The following is a 26,246-nucleotide window of genomic DNA, read 5'->3' as shown; positions in this document are numbered from 1 at the left end:
CTAAGATACACTCAAGAAAAATAAAATGTGTTACAAAAAATAAAGGAAGAGTAATGTCCCCTGGAAAATATTAAAATATATGTATAGGTATAATATTAATAATTCAAAGAATGTTATATAGCTGAAAAAGACAGATTAGAGAATCAGTGTGGATATGGATTATTACAAAAAAAAAAAGAACCCCAAAACAGAAATAGACCTGAGGAGAACAGCCCCTTCACATATGATGAATTTCAAGTCAGTGGCTAAAACTGAATTATTTCATAAGTGATGATAGCAGAATAACCCTAGGAATGCATATTGAATCAGGGTTAACCTAGGACTGAATATTCCTTACATTTCTGTGCCGTAAGTGTCTCATATATCTCACTCTAGTCTTACTTGTATTTTTAAATATGAAATCAGCTAACAAGAAACAAATTAAGGAGTTTTCGTTCTTTTTCTTCCTTTCTGTTCCCTTCCTTTCTTGTCACTTTTAATTAAGTTACCTACCTATTATCTATTTACCTATCCACCACCTACCTTTGTGTGTGAGCAAATATTAATAAAACCATTAAAGGACATCCTCTGTAGTACTAATAATAGGTCAGGTTTAGTGGTGAATTACAGACGATTTTCACTTTTACTTCATACTTCATTTTTTGTATAAAAATGAGAGAAATGTCTTTAATTTTGAAAGAAAAATTGTAAATTGTAATGTAAAAACATTCCCCATTCTTGCCACATAACAGGTGCTCAATAATACTGGATCATTTATTTGTCTGTTCTCTGTGTGCAAGTATGTTTTTCTGTCTCTCAGTTTATCTCTGTCACTGACTGAGTCTCTGTTTTCCTTCCCCATCATACCTCATCCCTATCCTCCCCCCTCACACTATTCTTATCTCTGAAGATGTCTTGCTTTCTCTTTCCTTTAGACTCCTCATCTTTTCCCAAACTGTTCACACAGGGTTTGGAGTTGGATCAAGAGAGAGAGTCACATACAGAGTGGGAGTGAGCAGACATTCCCATGGGGGAGAAAGAGCATGACTTACTTATGGAGGATGGAATGAAGACTTGTGGCTTCTTGGACTTGCCCTGCGCATCCAGGAAGTGGCCAGGGTAGAAGGCATCTGGCTTCTCAAAGTGGCGTGGGTCATGGAGGGCAGAGCTCAGGATGGGGTACACAGTAATGCCCTAAGAGGACATCAAAGACAAATGGGCCCAAATGGCCATCAACAAAGAGTGGCTGAATCCTCAGCAGATAAGGAGCTTCACCTACTGTGTGGCTCTACAGTTGGTGGCAGGAATGTTGAAATAATTCTGCCCTACTTGGTCAAGAGTGTCCCATCCCTCCAGGTATCCTCACCAACCACCCTGACTCCTCATCCCCAAGACCCCTGGGTCTTCTTTATGATCTGTCGACTGAAAGGTTCACATCTGACTCAACAGAGCCCTATAAGAAGCTGACTCCAGGACTGGGGCCCGAATAGAATCAAATGGGTGCTGTTCATTGGGCAAATTGATACATTATATCAACTTGATACACCAATATCAGGTGTATCTAGATGTACCTGATCACCTAGATATCTAGGTGATACACCTAGAAACACCAATATACAGCAACATAATCAAGGACAAAGATAAGAGTTAGAACATAGGCATTGACCTGAAAAATATAACTACAAAGTATGGTTATATTTCAAAATGAAAGCCACACACACAAATTGCAAATTGTATTGATATGGACATAAAGACCAGAGGTGAAGGTGACATGAATGCTGGACACATAAATTGCACAGTAACAGATGCAGTAGGGACCAATCATTGTGTATATAGGTATATATAAACATATGGGTTCATATAAAGGAGAGATTATAACACAGATTATAAAAACAGTCAACTGTATAATAAGTTTCAATAAGTACATGGTACTTTTTTCAGCAAACATAACATCTTTCAGCAAACATAAAGGTTAAAAAAAAATACAACAGAGCAAAAGGGAGAGGACTTTTCTATTTCTAAAATCTCCCTCCCTCCCACGAAAATCTGGAAATAAGAATTCTTCTTATAGTCATGAACCAGACATGAACCATAAGACTGGAGGTGACCAACACCTTCCAACCAATATTCTGTGGCCCTTCTGGTCTCGCCTTTCGGAGATAATATCCCCAGAAGTGAGCGTCCCTGATGACAGAGTGGAGTAGGCCAAGTGGGACAGAGTCACTGAATCTCTGAATCTCATGGATGACGGCATCTGTATAAGGCATATTTGGCCGATCTTCCAGTGCTGGGAGACGGTGTGCACCAATTACTCTGTCGATTTCTGCCTGAACTTCCTCTGAGAATGGTTAGGCTGTGAGGAGGGTATGTCGATAAATATCCCTAACAGTGGACTCAACCAAGTGACCTAAAAATGACCTGCTGACTGATGGGAGGATCTTGTAAATTCTTTACTAAAGATGGTAGGCTACCATTCCTTCTTAATGAAAGCATCAAAAAGGAAGTTAGAAGCTTCTTTGAGGGAAGTCTTTTGTAATGTTTCCACTCTTGTTACAACATGAGGATAACTTGGATAAAGATGGGTGGGTGGAAATTCATTCAACACTTCAGGATGTATTTTTTTCTTTTCAGCTAAAAATGAGTTGCAGGTAAAACTGGTGTCTTCTCTTTTTGTCCCACTCACATGCTATGTAATTTTATATATGTCATTCCCCACTCTGGCCTTAAACTCATTTTTGTGAAATAACGGTGTCTGACTAGATGAGAGCATCCCCAAGTCTGATCTACAGACCACTAACTTGAATGGAGGGGCTCTTTAATTAGCTGTAAATGGGCAATATACTTCAAAAGGTCAAGTTTTTTAAATCAAACTCAAAGAGACAACCTCAAAGAGTAGCTGTCAAGAACCATGTACTTTCGTAGACTTGCAAAATCCACTTCAAATGCTTTGTGCTTTTATTATAAGTCCTAATAGCAGTGATTTTTTATTTTTCAGACTACTCAGGACAAAAGTTATCTGTCTTAGTCCATCAGACGACCACCTTCCCATACAGCCTCAGGGACACTCACCCCTCCATCATCCCCACCTCCCATAAGCGCAGCTCACCTAAAGACATCGGGAATCTTAAGAAGGAGTAGAAACCCATAGCTGAGAGTGGCGCTGGAGGTCTCTGTGCCAGGAATGAACAGTGAGAGCACCGTGTTAAGATTTTTCTGGTGAAACTCACTCTCAGGATCTGAGCGCTCCTAGAGACAGGGATGGATGCCTCTTAATGTCTCGCCTTGTGAAGATTCACTTTTCAGGGTCTTCTTCCCTCTCTAACAGCACCATGTTCCTCTGTGCCCGTCATTCTTTTTCCTGATCTGTTTTTCTCTAGCTAAGGCCAATAAGATACTAAAAGGGTGAGCTCTGGAGCCAAAGCTCTGGATTTCAAACTCAGGTCCTACCATGTATTAACTGTGTGTCTTTGTGCAAGAAATACAAATTCTATGCGCTTAGTTCATCATGTGGGTTGTCGTGATATAATGTATAATAAGCTCAACGGGCTTCCCTAGTAGCTCAGATGGTAAAAAATCTGCCTGCAATGCGGGAGACCCAGGTTTGATACCTGGGTCAGGAATATCCTCTGCAGAAGGAAATAGCAACCCACTCCAGTATTCTTGCCTGGAGAATTCCAATCTGAGGAGCCTAGCAGGCTACAGTCCATGGGATCACAAAGAGTTGGACACAACTCAACGACTAACACTTTTACTTTCAAGTTCAATGAATGTAGAGTTTAAATTGTTGATATTGTTGTTCTTGTGTTGTTGTTTTTCTGTCTTTGGGTGTCATTGCACTCCTGTTTGGCCCTTGAAGCTGACATTCCCGGGATGCGAATAAAGACATATAACAAGTGGTATGGCACTTGCCAAGCTTCCCTGGTAGCTCAGCTGGTAACGAATCTGCCTGCAATGCAGGAGACCCCACTTGGATTCCTGGGTAAGGAAGATTCCCTGGAGAAGGGATAGGCTCCCCACTCCAGTATTCTTGGCCTTTCGCTGTGGCTCAGTCAGTAAAGAATCCGCCTGCAATGCTGGAGACCTGGGTTGGGAAGATTCCCTTGGAGGAGGGCATGGCATCCCACTCCAGTATTCTTGCTTGGAGAATCCCCATGGACAGAGGAGCCTGGTGGGCTGCAGTCCTTGGAGTCACAAAGAGTCGGACACGACTGAGCCACTAAACACAGCACAGCACATGGCACTGCCCCAGACCAATCAGAACAGACATTGGCCTGCACCAATCAGAACAGACGTTGGCCTGCACCAATCAGAACAGACGTTGGCCTGCACCAATCAGAACAGACGTTGGCCTGCACCAATCGGAACAGACATTGGCCTACACCAATCAGAATAGACATTGGTCTCTATCAATCTGAATATACGCGGAGCCTGACTAATCAGAACAGACTTGACTCTGTCAGAACTGGGGAAGAAGTGAGCTGTGTCTCAGAGAAAGCTTACTGGACACATGTTAACTGCTTAATTACCATCTCTTTAAAGGCTGCTGGGAGGAAGGCTTGGGGAGGCATAGGAAAAAATAGTGGGGGACTGTGGATCTTGGCTTTCTTGGTAATCCTTAAGGAAATATTTCAACATTTAAAAAACATGTAGTCACACCCAAAGATATTAGTTCAATGTCAATACGGTTTCCATCACTCCGTTTCCCACCCCTAACGCCCATCCGGGGCAGGTCTTGCCTTGTCCATGCGAAGCAGGAAGGAATCAATGAAGCCCTTAGGGCCACTGGGATCCAGCATCTTCTGGTGCCTCTCCATGTTCTCAGTGATAAAATCTTTCACTTCTTGAAGCATGCTGTACAAGCGGGTGTGTGTGCCAGGAAAGTATTTCAAGATGCCCGGGAAGATTTCAAACACCTAAAGGGCAGCAGACAAGGCGCAGAACCCATTGCATTCACTGGGCTGGTTCTGTGAGTGTTGATGTTCTGAGCTACACACGTAGCAACATCCAAAGGCAATTATTTACCCTGCAGACTTGGAGGGTGTGCCTCCCACCTGAAAACACACACACACACACACCTGAAAACACACACACACACACACACACACAGTGCTGCATGGACCTCTGCATCCAGCTCCAGTCACTGTCTCATCTGCTGAGGTTTCTTCTCTCGAAGCCCATCCTGTCCAAGGCCTGATTCTGACACCGAAACTGACGGATGACTTCACCTGGGAGGGGTCAGGGCTTGGAGTGAGCACATAAAACTAATCTCTCAATGCCTTCTGCCTTTGGTGATCAGGACAGAAAACATCTGACCTGTTCCCAGGGTCTACCCACCCTGATTCCTGGCCCACCATGGAATCTTTAGCCTCACCTTGGTATAGAAGGAGCTGATAGTGACAGAGCCCTCATTCATTAAATGTAGGAGCTGTAATAATTGAGGGTCCTGGAAGTGCTCGCTGAAGACGATGGGAGAGATGATGTTCACAGTGATGGAGTTAAAGAGGAAGTGGGGATCCAGGTAGGCCCCTGAGGAGGAGAGGTCTGTCATGGGGGTCCCTTGCATTGCCTTTCTAGGAGACTGACCTGACTGTTGCCAGCCTAGCTTGTTTGATGGTTTTCATCCATTTTTCTTTGCTTTCATTGTTCCTCTCTGTCTCCCCTTTTCTCTTCAGGAATGTCCACATCTGTGTCTCTTGCTGTTTTTCTTGCTCTCTGTCTTGGGCTGACTTTCTCTGGTCTTATCTTTGACTCTTTATTTCAGACTCACCCCATCTTTGTTCTCTCTCCATCTCCCCATCTACCTTTATGACCTGTCTCCTTGACCTCACTGACATTCTGTGTTCCTCTGACTCTATGTCTCTCTTTACCTTTATCTTTGTACGGCTTTTTTGTTTGCTTGTTTTTTAAGAAGGTAAAACTTTTATTTTGATGGCATAAATTTTGAAACATTTATTTATTTATTTTCTCAATTATTTTTATTAGTTGGAGGCTAATTAATTCACATTGCAGTGGGTTTTGTCATACATTGACATGAATCAGCCATGGAGTTACATGTATTCCCCATTCCGATCCCCCCTCCCGCCTCCCTCTCCACCCGATTCCTCTGGGTCTTCCCAGTGCACCAGACCCGAGCACTTGTCTCATGCATCCCACCTGGGCTGGTGATCTGTTTCACTATAGATAATATACATGCTGTTCTCTTGAAACATCCCACCCTCGCCTTCTCCCACAGAGTCCAAAAGTCTGTTCTGTATTTCTGTGTCTCTTTTGCTGTTTTGCATATAGGGTTATCATTACCATCTTTCTAAATTCTGCATATATGTGTTAGTATGTTGTAATGATCTTTATCTTTCTGGCTTACTTCACTCTGTATAATGGGCTCCAGGTTCATCCATCTCATTAGAACTGATTCAAATGAATTCTTTTTAACGGCTCAGTAATATTCCATGGTGTATATGTACCACAGCTTCCTTATCCATTCGTCTGCTGATGGGCATCTAGGTTGCTTCCATGTCCTGGCTATTATAAACAGTGCTGCGATGAACATTGGGGTGCACGTGTCTCTTTCAGATCTGGTTTCCTCAGTGTGTATGCCCAGAAGTGGGATTGCTGGGTCATATGGCAGTTCTATTTCCAGTTTTTTAAGAAATCCCCACGCTGTTTCCCATAGCAGCTGTACTAGTTTGCATTCCCACCAACAGTGTAAGAGGGTTCCCTTTTTTCCACACCCTCTCCAGCATTTATTGCTTGTAGACTTTTGGATAGCAGCCATCCTGACTGGCGTGTAGTGGTACCTCATTGTGGTTTTGATTTGCATTTGTCTAATAATGAGTGATGTTGAGCATCTTTTCATGTGTTTGTTAGCCATCTGTATGTCTTCTTTGGAGAAATGTCTGTTTAGTTCTTTGGCCCATTTTTTGATTGGGTCATTTATTTTTCTGGAATTGAGCTGCAGGACTTGCTTGTATATTTTTGAGATTAATCCTTTGTCTGCTGCTTCATTTGCTATTATTTTCTCCCAATCTGAGGACTGTCTTTTCAGCTTGCTTCTAGTTTCCTTTGTAGTGCAAAAGCTTTTAAGTTTAATTAGATCCCATTTGTTTAGTTTTGCTTTTATTTCCAATATTCTGGGAGGTGGGTCATAGAGGATCCTGCTGTGATTTATGTCGGAGAGTGTTTTGCCTATGTTCTCCTCTAGGAGTTTTATAGTTTCTGGTCTTACATTTAGATCTTTAATCCATTTTGAGTTTATTTTTGTGTATGGTGTTAGAAAGTGTTCTAGTTTCATTCTTTTACAAGTGGTTGACCAGTTTTCCCAGCACCACTTCTTGAAGAAGTTGTCTTTTTTCCATTGTAAATTCTTGCCTCCTTTGTCAAAGATAAGGTGTCCATAGGTTCGTGGATTTATCTCTGGGCTTTCTATTCTGTTCCATTGGTCTATATTTCTGTCTTTGTGCCAGTACCATACTGTCTTGATGACTGTGGCTTTGTAGTAGATGTACGGCTTTTTCTTGCAGTTTCTGCTCCTGGGTTCGTTTTGCCAGTGTCCTCAGTATCTCTGTCTTTTGTTTTCTCTCTATCTCTGGTCTCTGATGATTCTGGCTGCTTTCTCTGCCTGTTTCTCTGTGTCTCTGCTAGTCTCACTTCGTCTCTCTCTCTCTACCATTTTCTGTTTTTCTGTCTATGTCCCCTTCTCTCTATTCCTGAACCTGTCTCTGCATCTCTCTCTCTCCTCCCTGTCCCCATCTCATCCCCACCTCCACCCAGCCCACACTCACCTTGGGATTTCTGAAGCTCCTCCACCAGGCAGTGAGGTTCCTCCTTGAGTCATTCCTCAATACTCCACTTCCCCATCCCAAAGTCCTTCATGGTGGTGACAGAGAATTGCTGTAGAACCTTCCAAGACTTTCCACTGGCAAAATCCACACCTGATGGTGGGGCATGGAGGGAAGGTTTTGAAGGCACATGGGATGGTCCCTCCTCCCCTCCATAATCCTCACCCTCGTCCCCCACTCACCTGTTCCCTGGAAGACAGGGTCAATGATGGCGACGTGCCCTCAGCCAGAGAATGCCTCGGCCTGATCCACCAGGGCCTCCCTCATTGCCTCGTACCCCCACAGGATGACAACAGGCCAAAACCCCAGGTAAAAGATAAAGACATCCCCATATTTCTGCCGCAGCTGTGGGGGCAGAGTCCAGGTCTCACTCTCTGACTCAAGAGAAGGATCTCCACCTCACCCCTGGATCACACCTCCCAGTTAGCCTACCCTGCAGGCTGCAGCCCCATCAGGGAAGAGCAGAGACTGGAACTCTGTGGTCTCCTCCTAGCCTCACATATATCACCTGACCCCAAGCATCCTCCTCTCTTGGCTTTTCTAAGATTCCTCCCAGCTTTGGATTTAAGAATTACAGAGACTCCCACATCCAAGCTATAGAATCTCTCCTCTCCAACCCACACAGGACCACAGCTCAAAGTCTCAAGTCTATCAGAATCTCTCTCTCCAAAGGAAACCCTCCTATGCTATTGGTGTAGCTGCTATGATGCAGCCACTATAGAGAATAGAATGGATGTTCTTAAAAAATACTAAAAATAGAGTTTCCATATGACCCAGCCATCCCTCTCCTATGCATATGTCTGGAGAAAACCATAATTCAAAAAGATATATGCACCCCAGTGTTTATAGCAGCAGTATTTACAATAGCCAGGACATGGAAGCAACCTAAATGTCCACCAATAGAGAAGTGGATAAAAAGGATATGGTACATATATACAATGGACAGTTACTCAGCCATAAAAGAGAACGAAGTAATGCCATTTGCACTGACACAGATGGACTTGGGATTGTCAAACTGAGTGAAGTAAGGCAGATAGAAAAGGCAAATATATGGTATCACATATATGTGGAATCTAAAAAAAATGGTACCAAAAAACCTATCTAGAAACAGTAATTGAGTCACAGATGTAGAAAACAAACTTATGGTTACCTAGAGGGAAAGTGGGGGAGGATAACTTGGGAGGCTGGTTTGACATATACTCAGGATTATATGCAAAATAGATAACTGATAAGAACTTACTGCATAACAGAGAATTCTACTCAGTTCTCTGCAATGACCAGTATGGGAATGGAGTCTAAAGGAGAGTGGATATACATATATGTGTGTGTGTGGCTGATTCACTGTGCTGTGCACCAAAAACCAGCATGCCATTAGAAGCCAACTATACTCCAGTAAAAAATTAACTAAAATTGTGAAACAGAAATAGTCACAAATACAAAAAGACAAACTTACAGTAACCAAGGGTAAAAGAAGGGAGATTGGGATTAACATATATACATTGATATATACAAAATAGATAACTAATAAGAACTTATCATATAGCACAGGGGACTTGTCTCAATACTCTATAGTGACTTATATGGGAAAAGAATCTTAAAAAGAGTGTGTGTGTGCTAGTCACTCAGTCATGTCCAACTATTTGTGATCCCATGGACTATAGCCCACCAGGCTCCTCTGTGGGATTTTTCAGGCAGGAATATTGGAGTGGACTGCCATTCCCTTTTCCAGGGGATCTCCCAAACCAGAGATTGAACCTGGGTTCCCACATTGCAGGCAGATTCTTTATTGTCTGAGCCATTAGGGAAGACCATAAAAAGAGTGGATATATCTATATGCATCATTGATTCACTTTGCTATACAGCAGAAACTAACAAAACATCCTAACTCAACTATACTCCAATATAAAGTGAATTAGAAAAATAATGCAGGGCTTCCCTATGGTACAGTGGATAAGAATCCTCCTGCCACTGCAGGGAACACAAGTTTGATCCCTGGCCCGGGAGGATTCCACATGCTGCAGAGCAGCTAAGTTCATGTACCACAACTACTGAAGTCCATATGCCTAGAGCCTGTTCTCCTCAACAAGAGGAGCCACCACAATGCGAATCCCACACAACTCAACTAGAGAGTGGCCCCTGCTCTCTGCAGCTAAAGAGAGCCCACAAGCTGCCTCAAAGACTCAGCTCGACCAACAATTAATTTTTTTTTTTTAAAAAAGAAGTCCCTTAAGGAGCAACTCTTTCACTGCACCTTCCAAAGTACTAATGATCATTATCTATCCTTACTTTGAAAACTGCTTTTTGAAAACCCATTTGGCACTTATTATTAAACTGTACTGGGAACTGTGTTAAAAGTCTTTTTTTTTTAAAAGAAAAGATTCTTGCACCCTAATGTTGATTGCAGCACTATTCACAATAAGGAAGAAACAGAAGCAACGTACGTGTCCATTGACAGAGGCTTGGGAAAGAAGATATGGTGTATGTATACAGTGAAATATTACTTAGCCATAAAAAAGAACAAAGTAATGCCATTTGCAGCAACATGGATGGACCTAGATTATCAAAGGAAGTGAAGTAAGAAAGAGAACAAGTATCTTATGATGTTGTTAATATGTGGAATACAATTTTTTAAAATGATACAGATGAACTTATTTCCAAAACAGAAACAGAGTCACAGATGTAAAAATCAAATTTATGGTTACTGAAGAGAAAACATAAGGCAGGGAGGTGGGACAGGATAAATTAGGAGTTTGGGATTAACATACACACCCATCTACATATTAATATAAAACAGATAATCAACAAGGACCTCTATATAGCAGGGAACTCTACTCAATATTATGTAATAACCTATATGGGCAAAGAATTTGAAAAGAATGAATATATGTATATGTTTAACTGAATCACTTCTCTGTACATCTGAAACTAACACAAGAGTATAAATCAACTATACTCCAATAAACTATTTTAATTAAAAAAAAAAGTGACTTCTCTCTTCACTCAATCCATCCTCCACTCCTTCTCATAGGAATTCTGGCAGCTTCTCTGTCGCATATCTAGGGCCAGAGCATGGCTGGAAGAAGACAGTTCCCAAGGGAGTCTGGGAAATCCCATCCAAAGTTGACCTGCCTCCCCCGGCTCCCTTGCTAACTGGGAGCTGTTTCCCTTTCACCCACCTCTTGCTTTCCACCCCCTGGTGCCCTTTGCATCTCACCACCTGCAGTGACTTGAGTAAATCCTCGGGGTTCTTTTGCAAACATTTCCCAGGAAGGGCAGAGGCCGGGGTTCAGGGGGGAGGTGGCCCCGGGAGGCAGGGCAGCCCCAGAGGATCAGGAGGCCAATGAAGAGAATGAGGAGCTGGATGGCAGAGAGAGCCATGGTCCATGCCTGCCTTCCTTCTGACGTTCCTCTAAAAATGTAGGTGTCTCTGTTCTTTGTTATTTTGCCCGATGGGTGTGGAGGTTGTGCCAGGATCCTGCCCTGGCAGAGCTCCTGTTAACTCTCCAGAGACAACAGGGAGCCCGAAGTTTGCAGGGGTTGCAGAGGCCACGAAGTTTTATCATCTCAGCAGATCCCAAGCCAGCTCCCCATGGGTCCCTGATGGGCTAGAGTTGTCTTGGTGGGCGATGCCATTGAACAGAGAGCACATCCTCCAAGGAAGAGGGATGGTGTCAGATGAAGGAACTTGTGGAGGCTGCACTTAGGGTGGTGGCCCTGCAAGGGCGGCTCTCAGACATTTTATCAGTGAGTGGCATCGCAACTAAGAGATTAAGATTAGCAGGCCAGCAGAAGTGGGCGTCCTGTGCCCACTGGGGACAGGGGTTTGTCTGCACATCTGTGGAGAGTGAGGTGTAGAGGAGGAGGCGGGGTCTGATGGAAGACCTAACTCCATGTGGTCTGGGCTTAGGGGTTCATTGCTTTGTTCATTCATCCATCAGCAAATATTTTAGATACCTGTCACCTACCACACACTGCCTCAGATGCTGATGGTAGAGTATTAAACAAGACAATAGGTTTTCCCTCAAGGAACAGACATTGAGATGAAGCAGTTCTCATCTTCTGGAATGATCTCCAGTGACCTGACAATCAATGAGTCTTTGTAAGCTGGCAGGGATCACCACTGGACCCAGGGATGTCAGGTTTCTGATGTTTATTTGCCACTCGGGGCATTGGAGGGGGTATGTCAGGGAATCCAAGACCCCTGTATAGAGCCACACAACTCAGGGGCCATGGGCTGAGGTCCTTCATGGGAGGAGGGAGGCAGGAGAAGCAGGAAGATAAATAAGGAGGACCACTCTGTGTAACCCACAGTCTACAACATGGATGTACCTCAAAAGCATCACACTACGTGAAAGAATCCAGACATGAAAGAACACACATTGTATGATACGTTTATATGAAATGTGCAGAATAGCAAATCCATGGAGACATCAAGCATTTGGTTTTGCCAGGGGCTGAGCACAAGGAAAAATGGGGAATGTCTAATAAGGGTACCAGGTTTTCTTCTGGGTGATGAAAATGTTTGAAACTAGATAGTGCTGGTGATGGCCAGGATTGTGAATGAACTAAGTGCTACCTCGTTATACACTTGAGACTGGTTAGTTACAAGATATGAACTTCATCTTCACTTTAAAGTCTATCTTGGGGACAGAAAGGAGCTGTGTGAAGAGTTTGGGTTCAAGAGCCAGGAACCCAGAGTGTGAATCTTGCTTCTCCACTCACTAGCCAGGTCACCTCAGACCATGCTGGCCATTGCATGGCCTCTGTTTACTCATCTGTACAATGGGCATGATCATTGTACTCACCGCATAGGGCTACTGGAAGGACTCAAGTGAGCTCATGGATGCACAGATCATGGAGCCCAAGGTGTGGAGAAAGGGAGGCTGTGGTTATTCTCAAGAGGGGACTAGTCACTTGGGTAAGTTCTGGCCTCAAAGGCAGAAATGCTGAGAGATACTGAGGCAAGTTTTCATTCTTTGCTTCATTTATTCAACCAAGTATATACATATACATATGCATGTACATATATATACATATACATATATACACATATTTATGTATATATGTATACATCACTTGTGGAAATCTATTAATAGGTGAAAGGAGACACCTCCTTGAGTTTAGAAGAGCTGCAGAAGGACGGAAGGAAGTGAGATGCAGATGGGACTTTCCCAAGGAGGTGGCATGCATGGAGGGGAGGGATGCTGGCTCACAGCACAGCCTGATCAGAGGCAGGAAGACACGGAGAGAGTTCGGGGGTCATTCTCTGCAGAGGTGGGGACACATGTGACCCTGGTATCCTTGATCACCTTCCCTCAGCCTCTTTGGCGGGGCAGGAACTGGATCTGGTAGCTGGGGGGTACTCTGCCTACCCCACTCTCCCGGGGAGTAAGGTCAAGGTCCTCAGGGGCCACGGGGGTGGCCACGGAGAAGTTCTGGAGGATGGTGGTGAAGAAGAGGAATAATTCGGTGCGGGCAATGCCTTCGCCAAGACAGATGCGCTTCCCTGTGGGGACAGAAAAAAGGTTCACAATGTGGACACAAGGCACAGAATTTCGGATCACGGTGTGCACTGGGAGCGGATGCATACACTTTGCCTCATCACTACCCAAAGCCAAACTGTGTCTCTTTGTGACTTGTCTGATGCGTTATCTTCAAACTCTGATAAAATGTTTGGCTCATAGTGGTGCTCAACAGATTTAATACCTGTGTGTAGAGAGATATAATTGTCCCCCTTACAGAGTTGCGCTTTGGGATGTGATCTTGGTTCTCAAGCCCCCTCTAGGGTTGGTGTGAAGATGAGATGAGTTAATACAGGTAAAGCAACTGGCACAGATAAACTGCTCAATGAACAAAGACCTCTCTTTGATTGTCCTCAAGAGGTCATGGCACCTGCACTCTGGAATGCAGGCCCAGCTTACCTATGGAGAAGGGCATAAAAGCGTCATTTTTCCTCACTGCCCCACTGGCATCCAGAAAGTGGTTAGGGTTGAAGTCATCTGGTTTCTCAAAGTAATGTGAGTCATGGAGAGCAGAGCTCAGGATGGGATAGACTTCTGTGCCCTGAGGGAGGGTCACAAGATTGAAAGATATCTCCATTTCCTCCCCCAACCCACCCCTACACATCATGACCCAAGGCTGAGTGATAAAACCAAAAAGAAGTCAAGGTTGGGAGATGAAAGAGAACCCAGGAGAACCACACGAGGGAGATATGGCAGCCCAGTGAGGTGCTGTACCTTGGGGAGGATGTACCCTCGGAAATGAGTGTCTTTAGTGACCATGTGGGGCACGCCAATGGGGATGAGGTCCGAAAATCTCTGAATCTCATGGATGACTGCGTCCGTGTATGGCATTTGGGCTCTGTCATCCAGGGCTGGAGGGCGATGTGAGCCAATCACCTGGTCAATCTCCTTGTGGATTCTCTCTGCACAGAAGCATGGGACCAGTGAACCTCATGATAGAGACATTTCACCAGGAACACTGCTTTCTATGTTGGAACACAGTTCAATGTTCTATGAACATTGGTCCATTCATTTCAAGGCCAATAAGCCCGGAAAACCCAGAGGAAATGGTTAGATCATTGACACTCCTTTGAGTAACCAGCTTGGAGTGGGAGGACAAATGGGAAAACTACAAGAATTTTCACTCTTTAATATCTAACAAACATTATGGATTCTCTCCCAACATACACAAGCAAACACACACACACATGTGAAGCCCAGTTTTGCTCAGAATTTCAGACTAAGAACTCAAGGCTATGAACCTATCAAAATTCCTCCTCTAAGATGAGTAGAAAATGAACTAATATTTATCGTGTGTATATTATAGATGAGGCATTGTGCTAGGTCCTCAGGAATATAATAGTAAAACACATCAGTGGATTAACCCATGAACAACTGGAGAAGTAAATGAGCACATCAATCATTTGATCAATTAGTAGATCAATTCATGAGCAGCTGCTGCTGCTGTTGCTCCTAAGTCACTTCAGTCATGTCTGACTCTGTGCGACCCCATAGACGGCAGCCCACCAGGCTCCTCTGTCCCTGGGATTCTCCTGGCAAGAATACTGGAGTGGGTTGCCATTTCCTTCTCCAATGTATGCATGCATGCTAAGTCGCTTCAGTCATGTCTGACTCTGTGGGACCCTATGGACAGCAGCCCACCAGGCTCCTCTGTCCACAGGATTCTCCAGGCAAAAGTACTGCAGTGGGTTGCCATTTCCTTCTCCAGTTCATGAGTGGAAAGACTGGTAAATGGAAGAATGCTAATGAATGGATGTATTCTTAACTTATCAAAGAGTAATTTATTACTAAATGATCCATAGACAAATAAATATATGAACTTGATGAACCAATAACTCCTATCAATGGTTGGATCGCTAAACTTCTGGAAGAACATGTGAATGAATACATTAAAGGAACAGGTAAACAGAGGAATAAATGGGTGGTTGGATGGATTGAATGATAGATATATAAATCAAGGGTGAATAAATGAGTGTGTTATTAAATAAATAAATGAAAAGATAGATGGGTGAAGGATGCAGTGAAAAACAAGCAATGGAAGGATTAAAGTATATAACCTAGTTTTAGAAAAACAGATGGATGCATGAATAAATGAAGGAAGAGATGAACCAGTGAAAAACACTTCATTCAATGAATCACTGTTTCGAACGATCAATAGATGAATCAGTTTGTCCAAATAAAGCATGGATGTATATACCCTAGATGAATCATACATGAAAGAATCTAAGTGCACAGGTTGACTGATGAGTTGAAAGGACAGATGGGTAAATGAGTGGGTCGATCTTTAAGTGATAGAAGAAACAGTAGGAAAACAGATTGACAGATTCTGTTTTTTTGGCCACTGTGCACTACTTGCCATATCTTAGTTTCCTGACCAGGGATTGAACCCAGGGCCATGGTACTGAAAGTACTGAGTTGTAAGCACTGGACCTCCAGGGAACTCCCCAGATTGACAGATTCTTCATTCATCCATCCACCAACAGGCCTGGCTTAGTTGGGTAGATCATTCAAAACCTGCACTGCTCAGGGGACTTCCCTGCTGGTCCAGTGGTTAAGGCTGCTCACTGCCACAGCATGGGGTGCAAATTCCATGCCTGGTCAGGGGCCAAGGGAAACAGAAAAACAAAAACAACCTAAGGCTCCTGGTGTAAGAGGGGAAAGCTGCCTCTCTCCTTCACCAAAGACCTCTAGCCCCATTTCTGGACCTGCAGAGGGGTCAGAAGCCCCTCCCAGTGCCCGTCCCCGGCCTGCCCACCTGCTATGTGCGGGTACTTGAGCATGAGCAGGAACCCGTAGCGGAGCGTGGTGCTGGTTGTCTCCGTGCCAGCAAAGAAGAGCGACAGAACAGACATGATGAGGTTCCGATGATCGAACTGGCTTTGGGGGTCGGACTTATCCTGAATCCAGACGGGTGGGGTTCACATCAGGGGAGGCCGGGGCCCTGCTGCCCACACCTCTTCTCTCAGGGTCCCTCCACCTGTTTCTGGGTCTTAAACCGTCTGGCCCTTTCCCCTTTCCTCTATGCTCTGTGTGTCCCACCATCTCTCTATCTCAGTCTCAATCTCCCTTCGCTCTGTCTTGCTCTGTTTCAACCATATTCCATCTCTTTGGTGTGTTTGCTCCCCTTCGTCTCCCAGTCTCACTGCCTCTGTGTCTCTTTTCACCAGCTGCTGCATTTTTCCCCTTGTCCTGTATTTCCCGTACCTGTCTCCTCCCCAGCAACTCCCCCCTCTTTCCTCTCTCCCTCTGCTTCCTTCCAAATCTCCCCTCCCCTCTCCCTTCCCCCCACTGCTCTACTCCTTTCCCCGCCCTTTTCACTCTACATCTTTTATTCTCCTCCCTTCCACCCCATTGCCTCTTCCAAATCCCACTTTTTCCATGCGGAGCAGGTAGCAGTCAATGAAATCCCGGGGGGCATTGGGGTCGAGGGTCTCACGGTGCTTCTCCACACTGTGGCCAATGAAGACGTTGATTTCCTGCAGGTTTTTGTAGATTTGCCTGTGTGAGCCAGGAAAGTACTTCAGGAAGCTGGGGTAGATCTCAAACAGCTGTGGGAGAGAAGGGACTGTGAGGCCCTTGCAGGGTTCAGCTAGCGGGTCACAGGGAGGGACAGCCCTTCTGCCCAGTACCCTCACAAGGGATCTCTGTTTTCCTGTCTCTCTCTCCATCTCTCTCTGCCTCTCTGGGGTGTCTTGGTCTCCCTGTCTCTGTCTCTCTCTCCACCTCTCAGTCTCTGTCTCCCTCCGGCTCTCACTCTGTATCTGAGCCCCTCACTCACTGCTTCTGTGTCTCCTTTGTGTAAGAGATCACATTTTTCTCTTTCTGCATCTTTCCCCCTCTCCTTGTGTCCTCTTGTTAGTCTCTGGCCCACCTGTCTCTCTCTCCTTTCCACCTCTCCTCATCTCCATGGGTCTCCTCTTCATCCACCCTCTGCCCTGTCCCTGCCTACCCCAGCCAGTTTATCTCTTCTACTCAAACCTCTCTCTGCCTCTTTCCTCCTCTTGCATCATCCTTGCTGTGTCAGGCGTTGATGACAGAATGCTTACAAAAAATGAAGCTGCTGACTGTCTGGGAGCATATGTGTATTGCTTTGCCTAATGAGAAATGTAACTTCTAACTTGCTGCCAACAATTGCAAGAAATGCAGGATAGTATAAACTCTGATGTGGAATTCCTCCTTCACCTGTCCTTCGAGAGATAACATGGTTAACTGTTTGGCAGAACTCCTTCCAGACTTTTCCCCTCTCTGTGGTTCTCTGTGAGAGAAGAAAATTGAAACCCCGTGTTGGACTTGTGCAAGTACTCATCTGAACCTCCTTGCAGATTTTCCAGGCCTGACTCTCCACTAGGAGGTCATGGGAATTTGGATTTGCCATATTCATTCCTGTGACTCTGACCTGCACTCTCGGTTGAGAGGAACAGCCAGGCAGACTTTTCTGAAGTTTCACTTTTTAGCTTAACATACTATAGGGGTGGGGCTTCCCTGGTGGCTCAGAAGGTAAAGAATCTGTCTGCAATGCTAGGGGTCCGGAAGATCTCCTGGACGAGGAAATGGCAACCCATTCCAGCATTCCTGCCTGGAGAACTGCTTGGACAGAGCAGGAGCCTGGCAGGCTACAACCCTGCGATCCCAGAGTCAGACACAACTGAGGGACCAACACTTTCACTTTTTGCAATAGGGGTATTTCTAGGTTCATTGAGAAAGACACACTTTACCTTTTTGTTTGAAGACAGGACCAGGTTCATGTGTGTGTCTTTGATTCCTCTTTCTGTTTCTCCCTCCTCCATCACTCCCCTTTCTTCCTCTTACTCTCTCAGTCCTTGTCTCACCATCTCTCCCTTTCCCCAGGCCTCTGTGTCCCTGTCTCTCTCTCTCTCTGTTGTCTTTGGCTCTCTTCCGCTGGAAGCTGCATCCCGGTTCCCAAAAGCAAATCACCCCTCTCCCCTGCCTGGATGTCCACCCGAGCTCTGCCCTCCCAGACCTGGCTGGACAGGGAGCTGATGAGCACGAACGATTGGAAGAACAAGTCCAGCAGCCTCAGGAACTCAGGATCTCTGTAGTCAAAGCGTTTTCCAAAGACAATGGAGCAGATGATATTGGCGGTGATAGAGTGGAAGTAGAAGACGGGATCCTGGAGGGCTCCTAGAGGGAAAGGGGTGGGTCATAGGACACAGACTCAAGTGCTGTGGGAGCTGTCTCTGTGTGACTCTCCTCTATCAGTCACTCACAATTAAAAAAAAAAGCAGCCTCATAACAGCCAACACTCACTAGCCTAGTTGTGCCAGGCCCTATTCTAAGCACTTCACATATTATTTTATTAAATTCTCATCTCAGTCCTGTGAAGAAGGTGCAGACCACATGTTCAATCAATTGCAGGTGCCATTGACAAAACTCTGTTCTCCTGGTCCCTTAACTGTCCGCACTTCCCCACCACCACCCCCATCTTTTCCATCCATCCCTAGAGCTCTCTGGTCCTGGGGAACTGCTCTGCACTTGATTGTTGGTGTCTGGATTCACCAAGCTCGCCCCAGGTGGAGGGAGGGCGGGCTGTGCCCCCAGGCCTGTAGGTCAGTGCGGCCTCTCCCTGGGTCTCTCCTGTCCACTGTCTCTTTTTCCCTTGCACACCCTTTCCTGAGCCTCCTGTCTCTCTCCAATCTTCCTGCCTCAGTATCTCTCTGCCATTGTTCCTTCCTGCCTCTCTGAGTCTCTTCTCGTTTTGCCTCAATCCCTCCATATCTGTCTCTTTCTTCCTCTCTGTGTCTCCATCTGAATCACTCTGTCTCCTCTTGTCTTATTCTGAGTCCTTCCATCCTTATACCTCCATAGCTGTCCGTGGCTCTGCCTCTTCCTCCAAGACTCTCCATTTATGTCTCAAAATCTCTTAAGAAAGCATCTTGTCACCTCTATGTCTCAGTCAGGACATTTCTGAGGAATCCTAAAGCCCCCAGAAGTGCCCACCTGACTTCCTAAGAGCAGAAAATCCCGACTGCCCCCTTGCTCACTGCCAGTGGTTCACCCAAAGAAAGGAAAACACAGTATGTTCGTTTTTTTTGAAATGTCTGTTTTCTCTTTTTTTCTCTTTACTTTCTTTTTATTGAAGTCACATTTTGGCCCTTGACAGATACAATCAAACCACAAACTGGTTCCCTTGAACACAGGCAACTAACGTGCTATTTACTGCCTGAGTCATCTTTGCCTTCCTCTTGACACTGCACGCCTGTATCTCTCCTGCCCCCCGCATTTCTCACCTACCCACCTCTGCCCCATGTCTTTGCCCCTCTCTCAGTCTCTGCTCCTCTGCTGGCCTCCCAAGCTCTGTCTCCTCTATGTCACGACATCTCTCTCTCTCTGCCCACCTACACCCTCTGTCTTTGGGCTACTGTGCTCACACGGCTTCCCCATGTTCCTCTCCTGCCCACACCCACCCCAGGGCTCACCCTGGGATTTCCGCAGCTCCTCCACCAGACACTGAGCCTCCTCCTGAATCCGCTCCTCCACGCTCCGCTTTCCCATCCCGAAGTCCCTCATGGTGGCCAGAGAGAACCGCCGAAGGGCCTTCCAACGTCCCCCGTTGGCAAAGATAACACCTAGGGTTTAGGAGAGGGTTGGGTTGCAGAGGAATTTTCAAGGAGACTCCGGGTCCCACTCCACCCTTATCTTCCCTTCCCAGACTCACCCTCCCCCATCCCCATCCTCATCCCCGGTCCCCTCCCGGTGGCCTTGAGGCCCTTACCGTATCCCTGGAAAACTGGGTCAACAACGGCGATCTTCGCTCGGCCAGAGAAGGCCTCGGCCTGGTCCACCAGGGCCTCCCGAATGGCCTCTGTCCCACATATGATGACCACTGGCCTTGGCCCCAGGTACACCGTGAAGACGTCCCCATATTTCTGTTGGAACTGCCAAGCACACCCACAGCCAGGGCTGCTGTTAGTCAGCATGCACCAATGTCCCCATCTCCATTTTTAAACCAGGCAAACACTTGTGTGTGTGTGTGTTAGTCACTCAGTTGTGTCTGACTCTTTGCGACTCCATAGACTGTAGCCCGCCAGACTTCTCTTTCCAAGGAAGTCTCCAGGCAAGAATACTGGAGTGGGTGTCCATGCCCTTCTCCAGGGGATCTTCCCAAACCAGGGATTGAACCTGGGTCTCCTGTATTGCAAGCAAACTCTTTACCATCCAAGCTATCAGGGAAGCCCTAAAACACTTACATATAGATTGGTAATTAAACACTTACATATAGATTGATAACTACCCACTGACCCAAGACCTTATACCCCAGTCTGCCTTTTTGCTTCCCAGAACCCAGCAACTAAAAGATTAACCCGTGACCCAGCCCAGTCCACACTGCTTGGCTTGGTTTGTGTCTTAACCAGCATGTATGTGTGCTAAGTCACTTCAGTCGTGTCCAACTCTTTACGATCCAATGGACCGTAGCCTGCCAGGATCCTGTATGCATAGGATTCTCTGGGCAAGAATACTGGAGTGGGTTGCCATGCTCTCCTACAGGGGATCTTTCTGACCCAGGGATCGAACCAACAACGCTGACATCTCCTGCATTGGCAGGTGGGTTCTTTACCACTATCACCACCTGGAAAGCACCCTAAGAAGCACAGGTGGTTAAATATTCCTATTAATAATTTCACCCCAGCCCAGGTGATATTAGTTGAGTCTGGTGAGATCTCACTGGCATCTCAACTGAAAAATCATCCTCTTGGAACTTCCGTGGTGGTCCACTGGCTAAGACTCTGAGCTCGAAATGCAGGGGCCCATGTTCAACCCCTGCTCAGGGAACTGGATCCCACATGCCACAACTAAGCATTTGCATTGCACAGTGAAGAGCAGCTAAGACCTAGCACAGGAAAAATAAATAAATAAAATATTTTTTTTTAAAATCTTCCTTCTTGTGACCCACCTTCAACCCCCATCTGCCTCCTGGCAATTTCCCCAGAGATCCAACCACCCACTTGGGAGGCATGAAGCTAAAGTGATAGCCTTCTGGGGGTTATCATGACATTTGAAAAATCATACCATCAAATGTTGCCACTTGGACAACAGCTCAACAGTATTTATTGAAGCTGGAGGCATGTATACTAAGTAACTCAGCCACTTCATTCCCAGAAATACACTCAACTAAAATGCATACATGTGCTCAGCAAAATAAAAAACGAGGAGATTCATAGTTGCCTTATAATAAAATGCTCTGCAACTTAGGGAATAAACAGCTAGTGATGAATTCATAATGTGGACTACTATGCAGCCATGAAAAAACAAACCATTGCTACAACCAACAACAAGAATGAAACTCACAGATGTAATATTGAGTGAAAGCAACTAGACCCAGAAGAGTTCATATGTCATAATTCTATTTATATGAAATCCAGAAACAGATAACAGGAACTTGTGGTGTCAGAATAATAGCAGGGTGGTGACTGGAAGGGGGACTTAAGGAGGTTTCTGGGCATGAGCCAAGTTGTTACGTATCTGTATGTCAACTCCATTAGTATGTTCCTTTGAAAAAATTCACTGAGCTGAGCACTTAGGATTTGTGTACTTTACCCTAAAGGTTAAACTTCACTTACAAGTTGACTTACAGAAGAGGAAAGACAAACACCATATAATATCACTTATATGTGGAATCTAAAGTATGACACAGCCAGGGAACAAAGATTCTGCGTGCTGCACAATGTGGCCAAAGAAATAATAATTAAATTAAGGTAACACAGTGTAAAAAAAAATCAATTTAAAAAGTGACACAAATGAAACAAATATGATACAAATTAACATACCTAAGAAACAGAAACAGAATCCCAGACATAGAGAACAGACAGGTTGTTGTCAAGGGGAAGACCTGGGGATGGAGTGGGAGGCCGGGCACAGCAGATGTAAGCTTTTAGACATGGAAAGGATAGAAAATGAAGTCCTATTGTATAGCACAGGGAACTACATTCAATATCCTGAGATAAACCATGATGGAAAAGAAGACTTTTAGAAGGAATGTGTATATATGTACAACGGAATCACTTTTCTGTACAGCAGAAATCAGCAAAACTTGGTAAATCAGCAATACTGCAATTTCAAAACTTGATTAAAAAGTTGACTTAAATTATAAAAAGGTTAAGTTCACTGAAAACTCTCTCACCGTGATCTCTGCAAACCCTCTTTGCTGGTCTCCTTACTTCCTTTCCTGTGCTACACACAATCCTTTCACTACACACCCCACCCTATCTTGAAACCAGAGCTACCTCATTAAAATGTAAATTAATTAATATCCCTAACCTGTTTCAAACCATCCAGTGCTCCTCCTACCCTGAGAATGAGACCTGAAGTTTCCCCATGGTGGACAGAGCCCTACACGATGTTGCCCCATCACCCCTCTGACATCTCCACCCACTCACACAGACCCTTCGATCACACAGCTCCAGGCTCCCTGTGGTTCCCCAAACATGCAGTGCTTGCTCCTGCTTCTGAGTGCTGGCTATGACACCTGTCGCTCATTGATGTCATCCACAGGCATCTTTCAGGGTGTCTGATCAGCAACAAGGCAAGATGGAGCCTTTCCTTCACCACTCATTCTAAAGTAGCTTCAAGTGGCTCCTGTCACTTTTGTAAAAAAATATTTATTTTTAGTTAGAGGATAATGACTTTACAACATTAGGTTGGTTTCTGCATATGTGAACATGAATCAGTCGTAGGTATACCTATGTCCCCTCCCTCTTGAACCTCCCTCCCACCTCACACCCCATCCACTGCTCTAGGTTGTCACAGACCACTGGTTTCTGGCTCTCCCAACTCTTGAAAATATCACCTTGCTTTACTTTAATCATAGTTCTTACCAACCTAATGTTTCCTTCTCTGTTTGTGTGCCCTGTCTAATGCCACGTCATCAATGCCTAGAATGTTTCCTGGTACACACAAGGTGCCCAGTAAGTTACCACTGAATGAATGAATAAATGAATGAATAGATCGAGTAACGTCCTTTAATGAGCACTTACTGTATACCAAGCTCCATGCACTATCTAGTCCTCACAAGTCTCTTATGAGGCAGGCATTCTTATCATCACGACCTCATCTTGCTGAAGAGAAGCTAAGATTCCATGAGTAAGAGTTGAATCTGGAACACAAACCCTCATCCATCTGACTCCAGAAGGATTTGGAAGTAAATCATGACACCTACTTACCTATGACCTCTCTTTCCCTCCCTCCCTCTATCTCTCCCAACCTCTCTCTCTCTCTCCAAAGACACAATGAGAATGGAGGATCATGGGGAATTCCCTGGTGGTCCCGTGGTTGGAATTCCAAGCTCCCACGGTAGGGGGCATGAGTTCAACCCCGGGTTGGGGAATTAAGATCCCATATGCCCCATGACACGACAGGAAAAAAAGAGGATCACAGACATACAAAGGATCCTTGCAAGAGCTATAGAAGAGATTTAGGGGGTCTGGAACTAGCAAAAACTTATGCAAAATGTATGTGAATATTTACGGAGGAGGGGATCAACCATGCCTTAAACTTCCAAAGGATTTAGTGATCCCCAAGTTGTCAGGAGACCCAGGAGAAGGGGTTGTGATCCCTGGGTTTGGAAGATCCCCTGGAGTAGAACATGGCAACCCACACCAGTATTCTTGCCTGGAGAATGCCATGCACAGAGCAGCCTGCCAGGCTACAGTCCATGGGGTCACAAAGAGTCAGACACAACTGAGTGAGTGTGCATCTGATATCAATAAATAAAATAACAAATTATTAGGCAGCTTCCATCTATAAAGGAGAGGAAAAGTCCTCCATTCTGGACTTGCATGTCCCCTCTGTGAAGTCCCAGGGTGTAACTATGGACCAGTGCCTTCCCTGGGCTGACGTCACTCTCTATTTCTCTAAGGTGAGGGCGACTCCTCTTCTAGGCCACGAGCTGTTGTAACCAAGACCTGATGAATTCACTCCACAATACAGGTAAATCCTAGCCACTTAATTCTGAGTGAAGAAACTAAGTCCAGATATTTCCACCAAAGTCCATGGTGTTCACCCTTGTGATGGAAATGAAATAATACACACTTGGGGCCCCCACATCTGTGATAAAACACTCTCCCTTAAATCAAAGGATGGTCCAGTGGTTAAAAACCCACTTTCCTATGCAGGGGACACGGGTTCGATCCCTGGTCGGGGAACTAAGATCCCACATGCCACAGAGGAACTAAACCAGACTGCCCCAACTAGAGAGCTCTTGAGTCACAACTACTGAGCCTGCGCGCTCTAGAGCCCATGCGCTACAAGTGAAGCAGGCACACCACAACTAGAGGAAGTTCGCACAGCACAGCAAAGGGACCAGCAGAGCACAAAAAAACAAAAACGCAGAAAACAGATGGCAAGCCCGAGACTCAGGAGTGTGGTCACTGCAGGGGCTGGGGGGAGGGGACAGAGCACTGGGGCTGCTGGGGGTTACTGTCGAGTGTTCCCTGAGCCTGACCTGCTGGGCAGCAGGATCGTGGGTGCAGCTTACACGGTGCGTGTGTTCGGCTGCTCAGTCGTGTCTGACTCCTTGCAGCCCCATGGACTGTAGACCCCAGGCTCCTCTGTCCATGGAATTTTCCAGGCAAGACTGCTGGAGTGGGTTGCCATTTCCTACTCCAAGGGATATTTCCGACCAAGGATTCAAACCCACTGACAGGCTTATTCTTTACCACTGCACCACCTGGGAAGCCCATGGATTCCATTATTGATACATAAATAGATCATCCATCATGAAATCATGCCTAGAGAGCCGTGATGCAGGGCCTGGTAAACACTCCAGGGTCAGCTACTCATTGCACATTAATGTTAACGTTGGTGAGAACTTGGGACCTGCCTCCTCTGTTCCCCGTCCCTCCTTCCCTTTGTCTGGCTCTGGCTGGGGCCAATCTTTGACAGCTTTCGTTGGCAGAGGAGAAACCTATTGACTGGTACCACCACCCCTTCTCTCTCACTTCCTGTGGCAGGCAGGGACTCGGGAGAGGGGGACAGAGGAGTAGGGATTTCTATACCCCCGGCTCACACCCAGACACCACTTCACGCCCGCCCGCCCTCTCCAGGGACAGTGTCCACACACTTCCAACTGAGCAAGGGAAGCCCCTGACTGCCTGATCGCCATCCACCACACTTCAGCTCCACATCCCTTCCTCGCCGAACTTCCCACAGCCCACCCCTGAGCTTGGAAGGATGCCTCACATACCCTGATGAATGATCCCCAAGGACAGAGGCAAGGAGCCACCCTCAGACCCCGCCCACATGAGTCTCACCCTCAGGAAGGATTTGAGCAGGCCTTTTCTGTCCATCTGCAGAAGGTTCCCCAGGAAGGGCAGAGGACGGGGGCCAGGCGGGAGGCACCCATGGGCCTTTGGGCGGCCTCTGGCCAGCAGGACCCAGAGTCCTGTGAGCAGAGCAAGGAGAAGGAGCACGCTGAGCTCCATGGCCGCCGTCCGAAGGTCTCCCAACTGCTGGGCTTCTGGCTGAGCCTTTTATGCTAAGCCTGCCCCCACACCCAGTTATGTAACATCATCCATTCCCTGGAATCCTCAGCGAGTGTGAACTCAAAAGAAAAGGAGCACATACTTCCTGCTCCCGTAGTCAGCTGACCTGCTCCCCTGATACCTCTACAGCCCCTCCCTAGATGCTGGCAGAGACACCACGGTAGCCATAACAAGGTCACCATGCATCTGTTGACTTTTGTGGCTATGGGGAGCACCCGTTGTCTCCTGGCTTTAGCTGTGTTCGTGGGTTTGTGTTTAATACTTTGGTGCATACCTGCTTGCGCGTGTGTGCTTGCATGATTCTTACACATGAAAGAGGGCTTGTATTTATGTGAACATGCCCATGTGTGTTTCTGCACATGAGTGTGAGTGTGCTTATGCATATGTCTCTGCACGTATGTGGATCTATGTAT

General features: G+C 45.9%; 1 protein-coding gene and 1 pseudogene across 1 annotated transcript; both read right to left on the bottom strand.

Moving 5' to 3' along the window:
• LOC122421271 overlaps positions 1-12,624 on the bottom strand; it is a 28,086-nt pseudogene extending 15,462 nt beyond the window's left edge.
• Positions 12,185-25,834, bottom strand: LOC122421523 (cytochrome P450 2B4-like). The gene is made up of 9 exons (XM_043437607.1): positions 25,603-25,834; positions 20,070-20,232; positions 19,774-19,923; positions 18,318-18,478; positions 16,708-16,884; positions 16,092-16,233; positions 14,051-14,238; positions 13,736-13,877; positions 12,185-13,320 (listed from the first exon to the last, which is right to left on the bottom strand). Exons 1-9 carry the CDS (start codon positions 25,771-25,773, stop codon positions 13,130-13,132), a joined length of 1,485 nt encoding a protein of 494 aa, XP_043293542.1. The 5' UTR covers positions 25,774-25,834; the 3' UTR covers positions 12,185-13,129.
• Between the last annotated feature and the right edge of the window lie 412 nt (positions 25,835-26,246).

Source organism: Cervus canadensis, chromosome 18, assembly GCF_019320065.1.
Source record: "Cervus canadensis isolate Bull #8, Minnesota chromosome 18, ASM1932006v1, whole genome shotgun sequence".
NCBI classification, from domain to species: domain Eukaryota; kingdom Metazoa; phylum Chordata; class Mammalia; order Artiodactyla; family Cervidae; genus Cervus; species Cervus canadensis.
The sequence above is the reverse complement of the archived record's forward strand: the minus strand, read 5'-3'. Positions and strand labels throughout refer to the sequence as shown.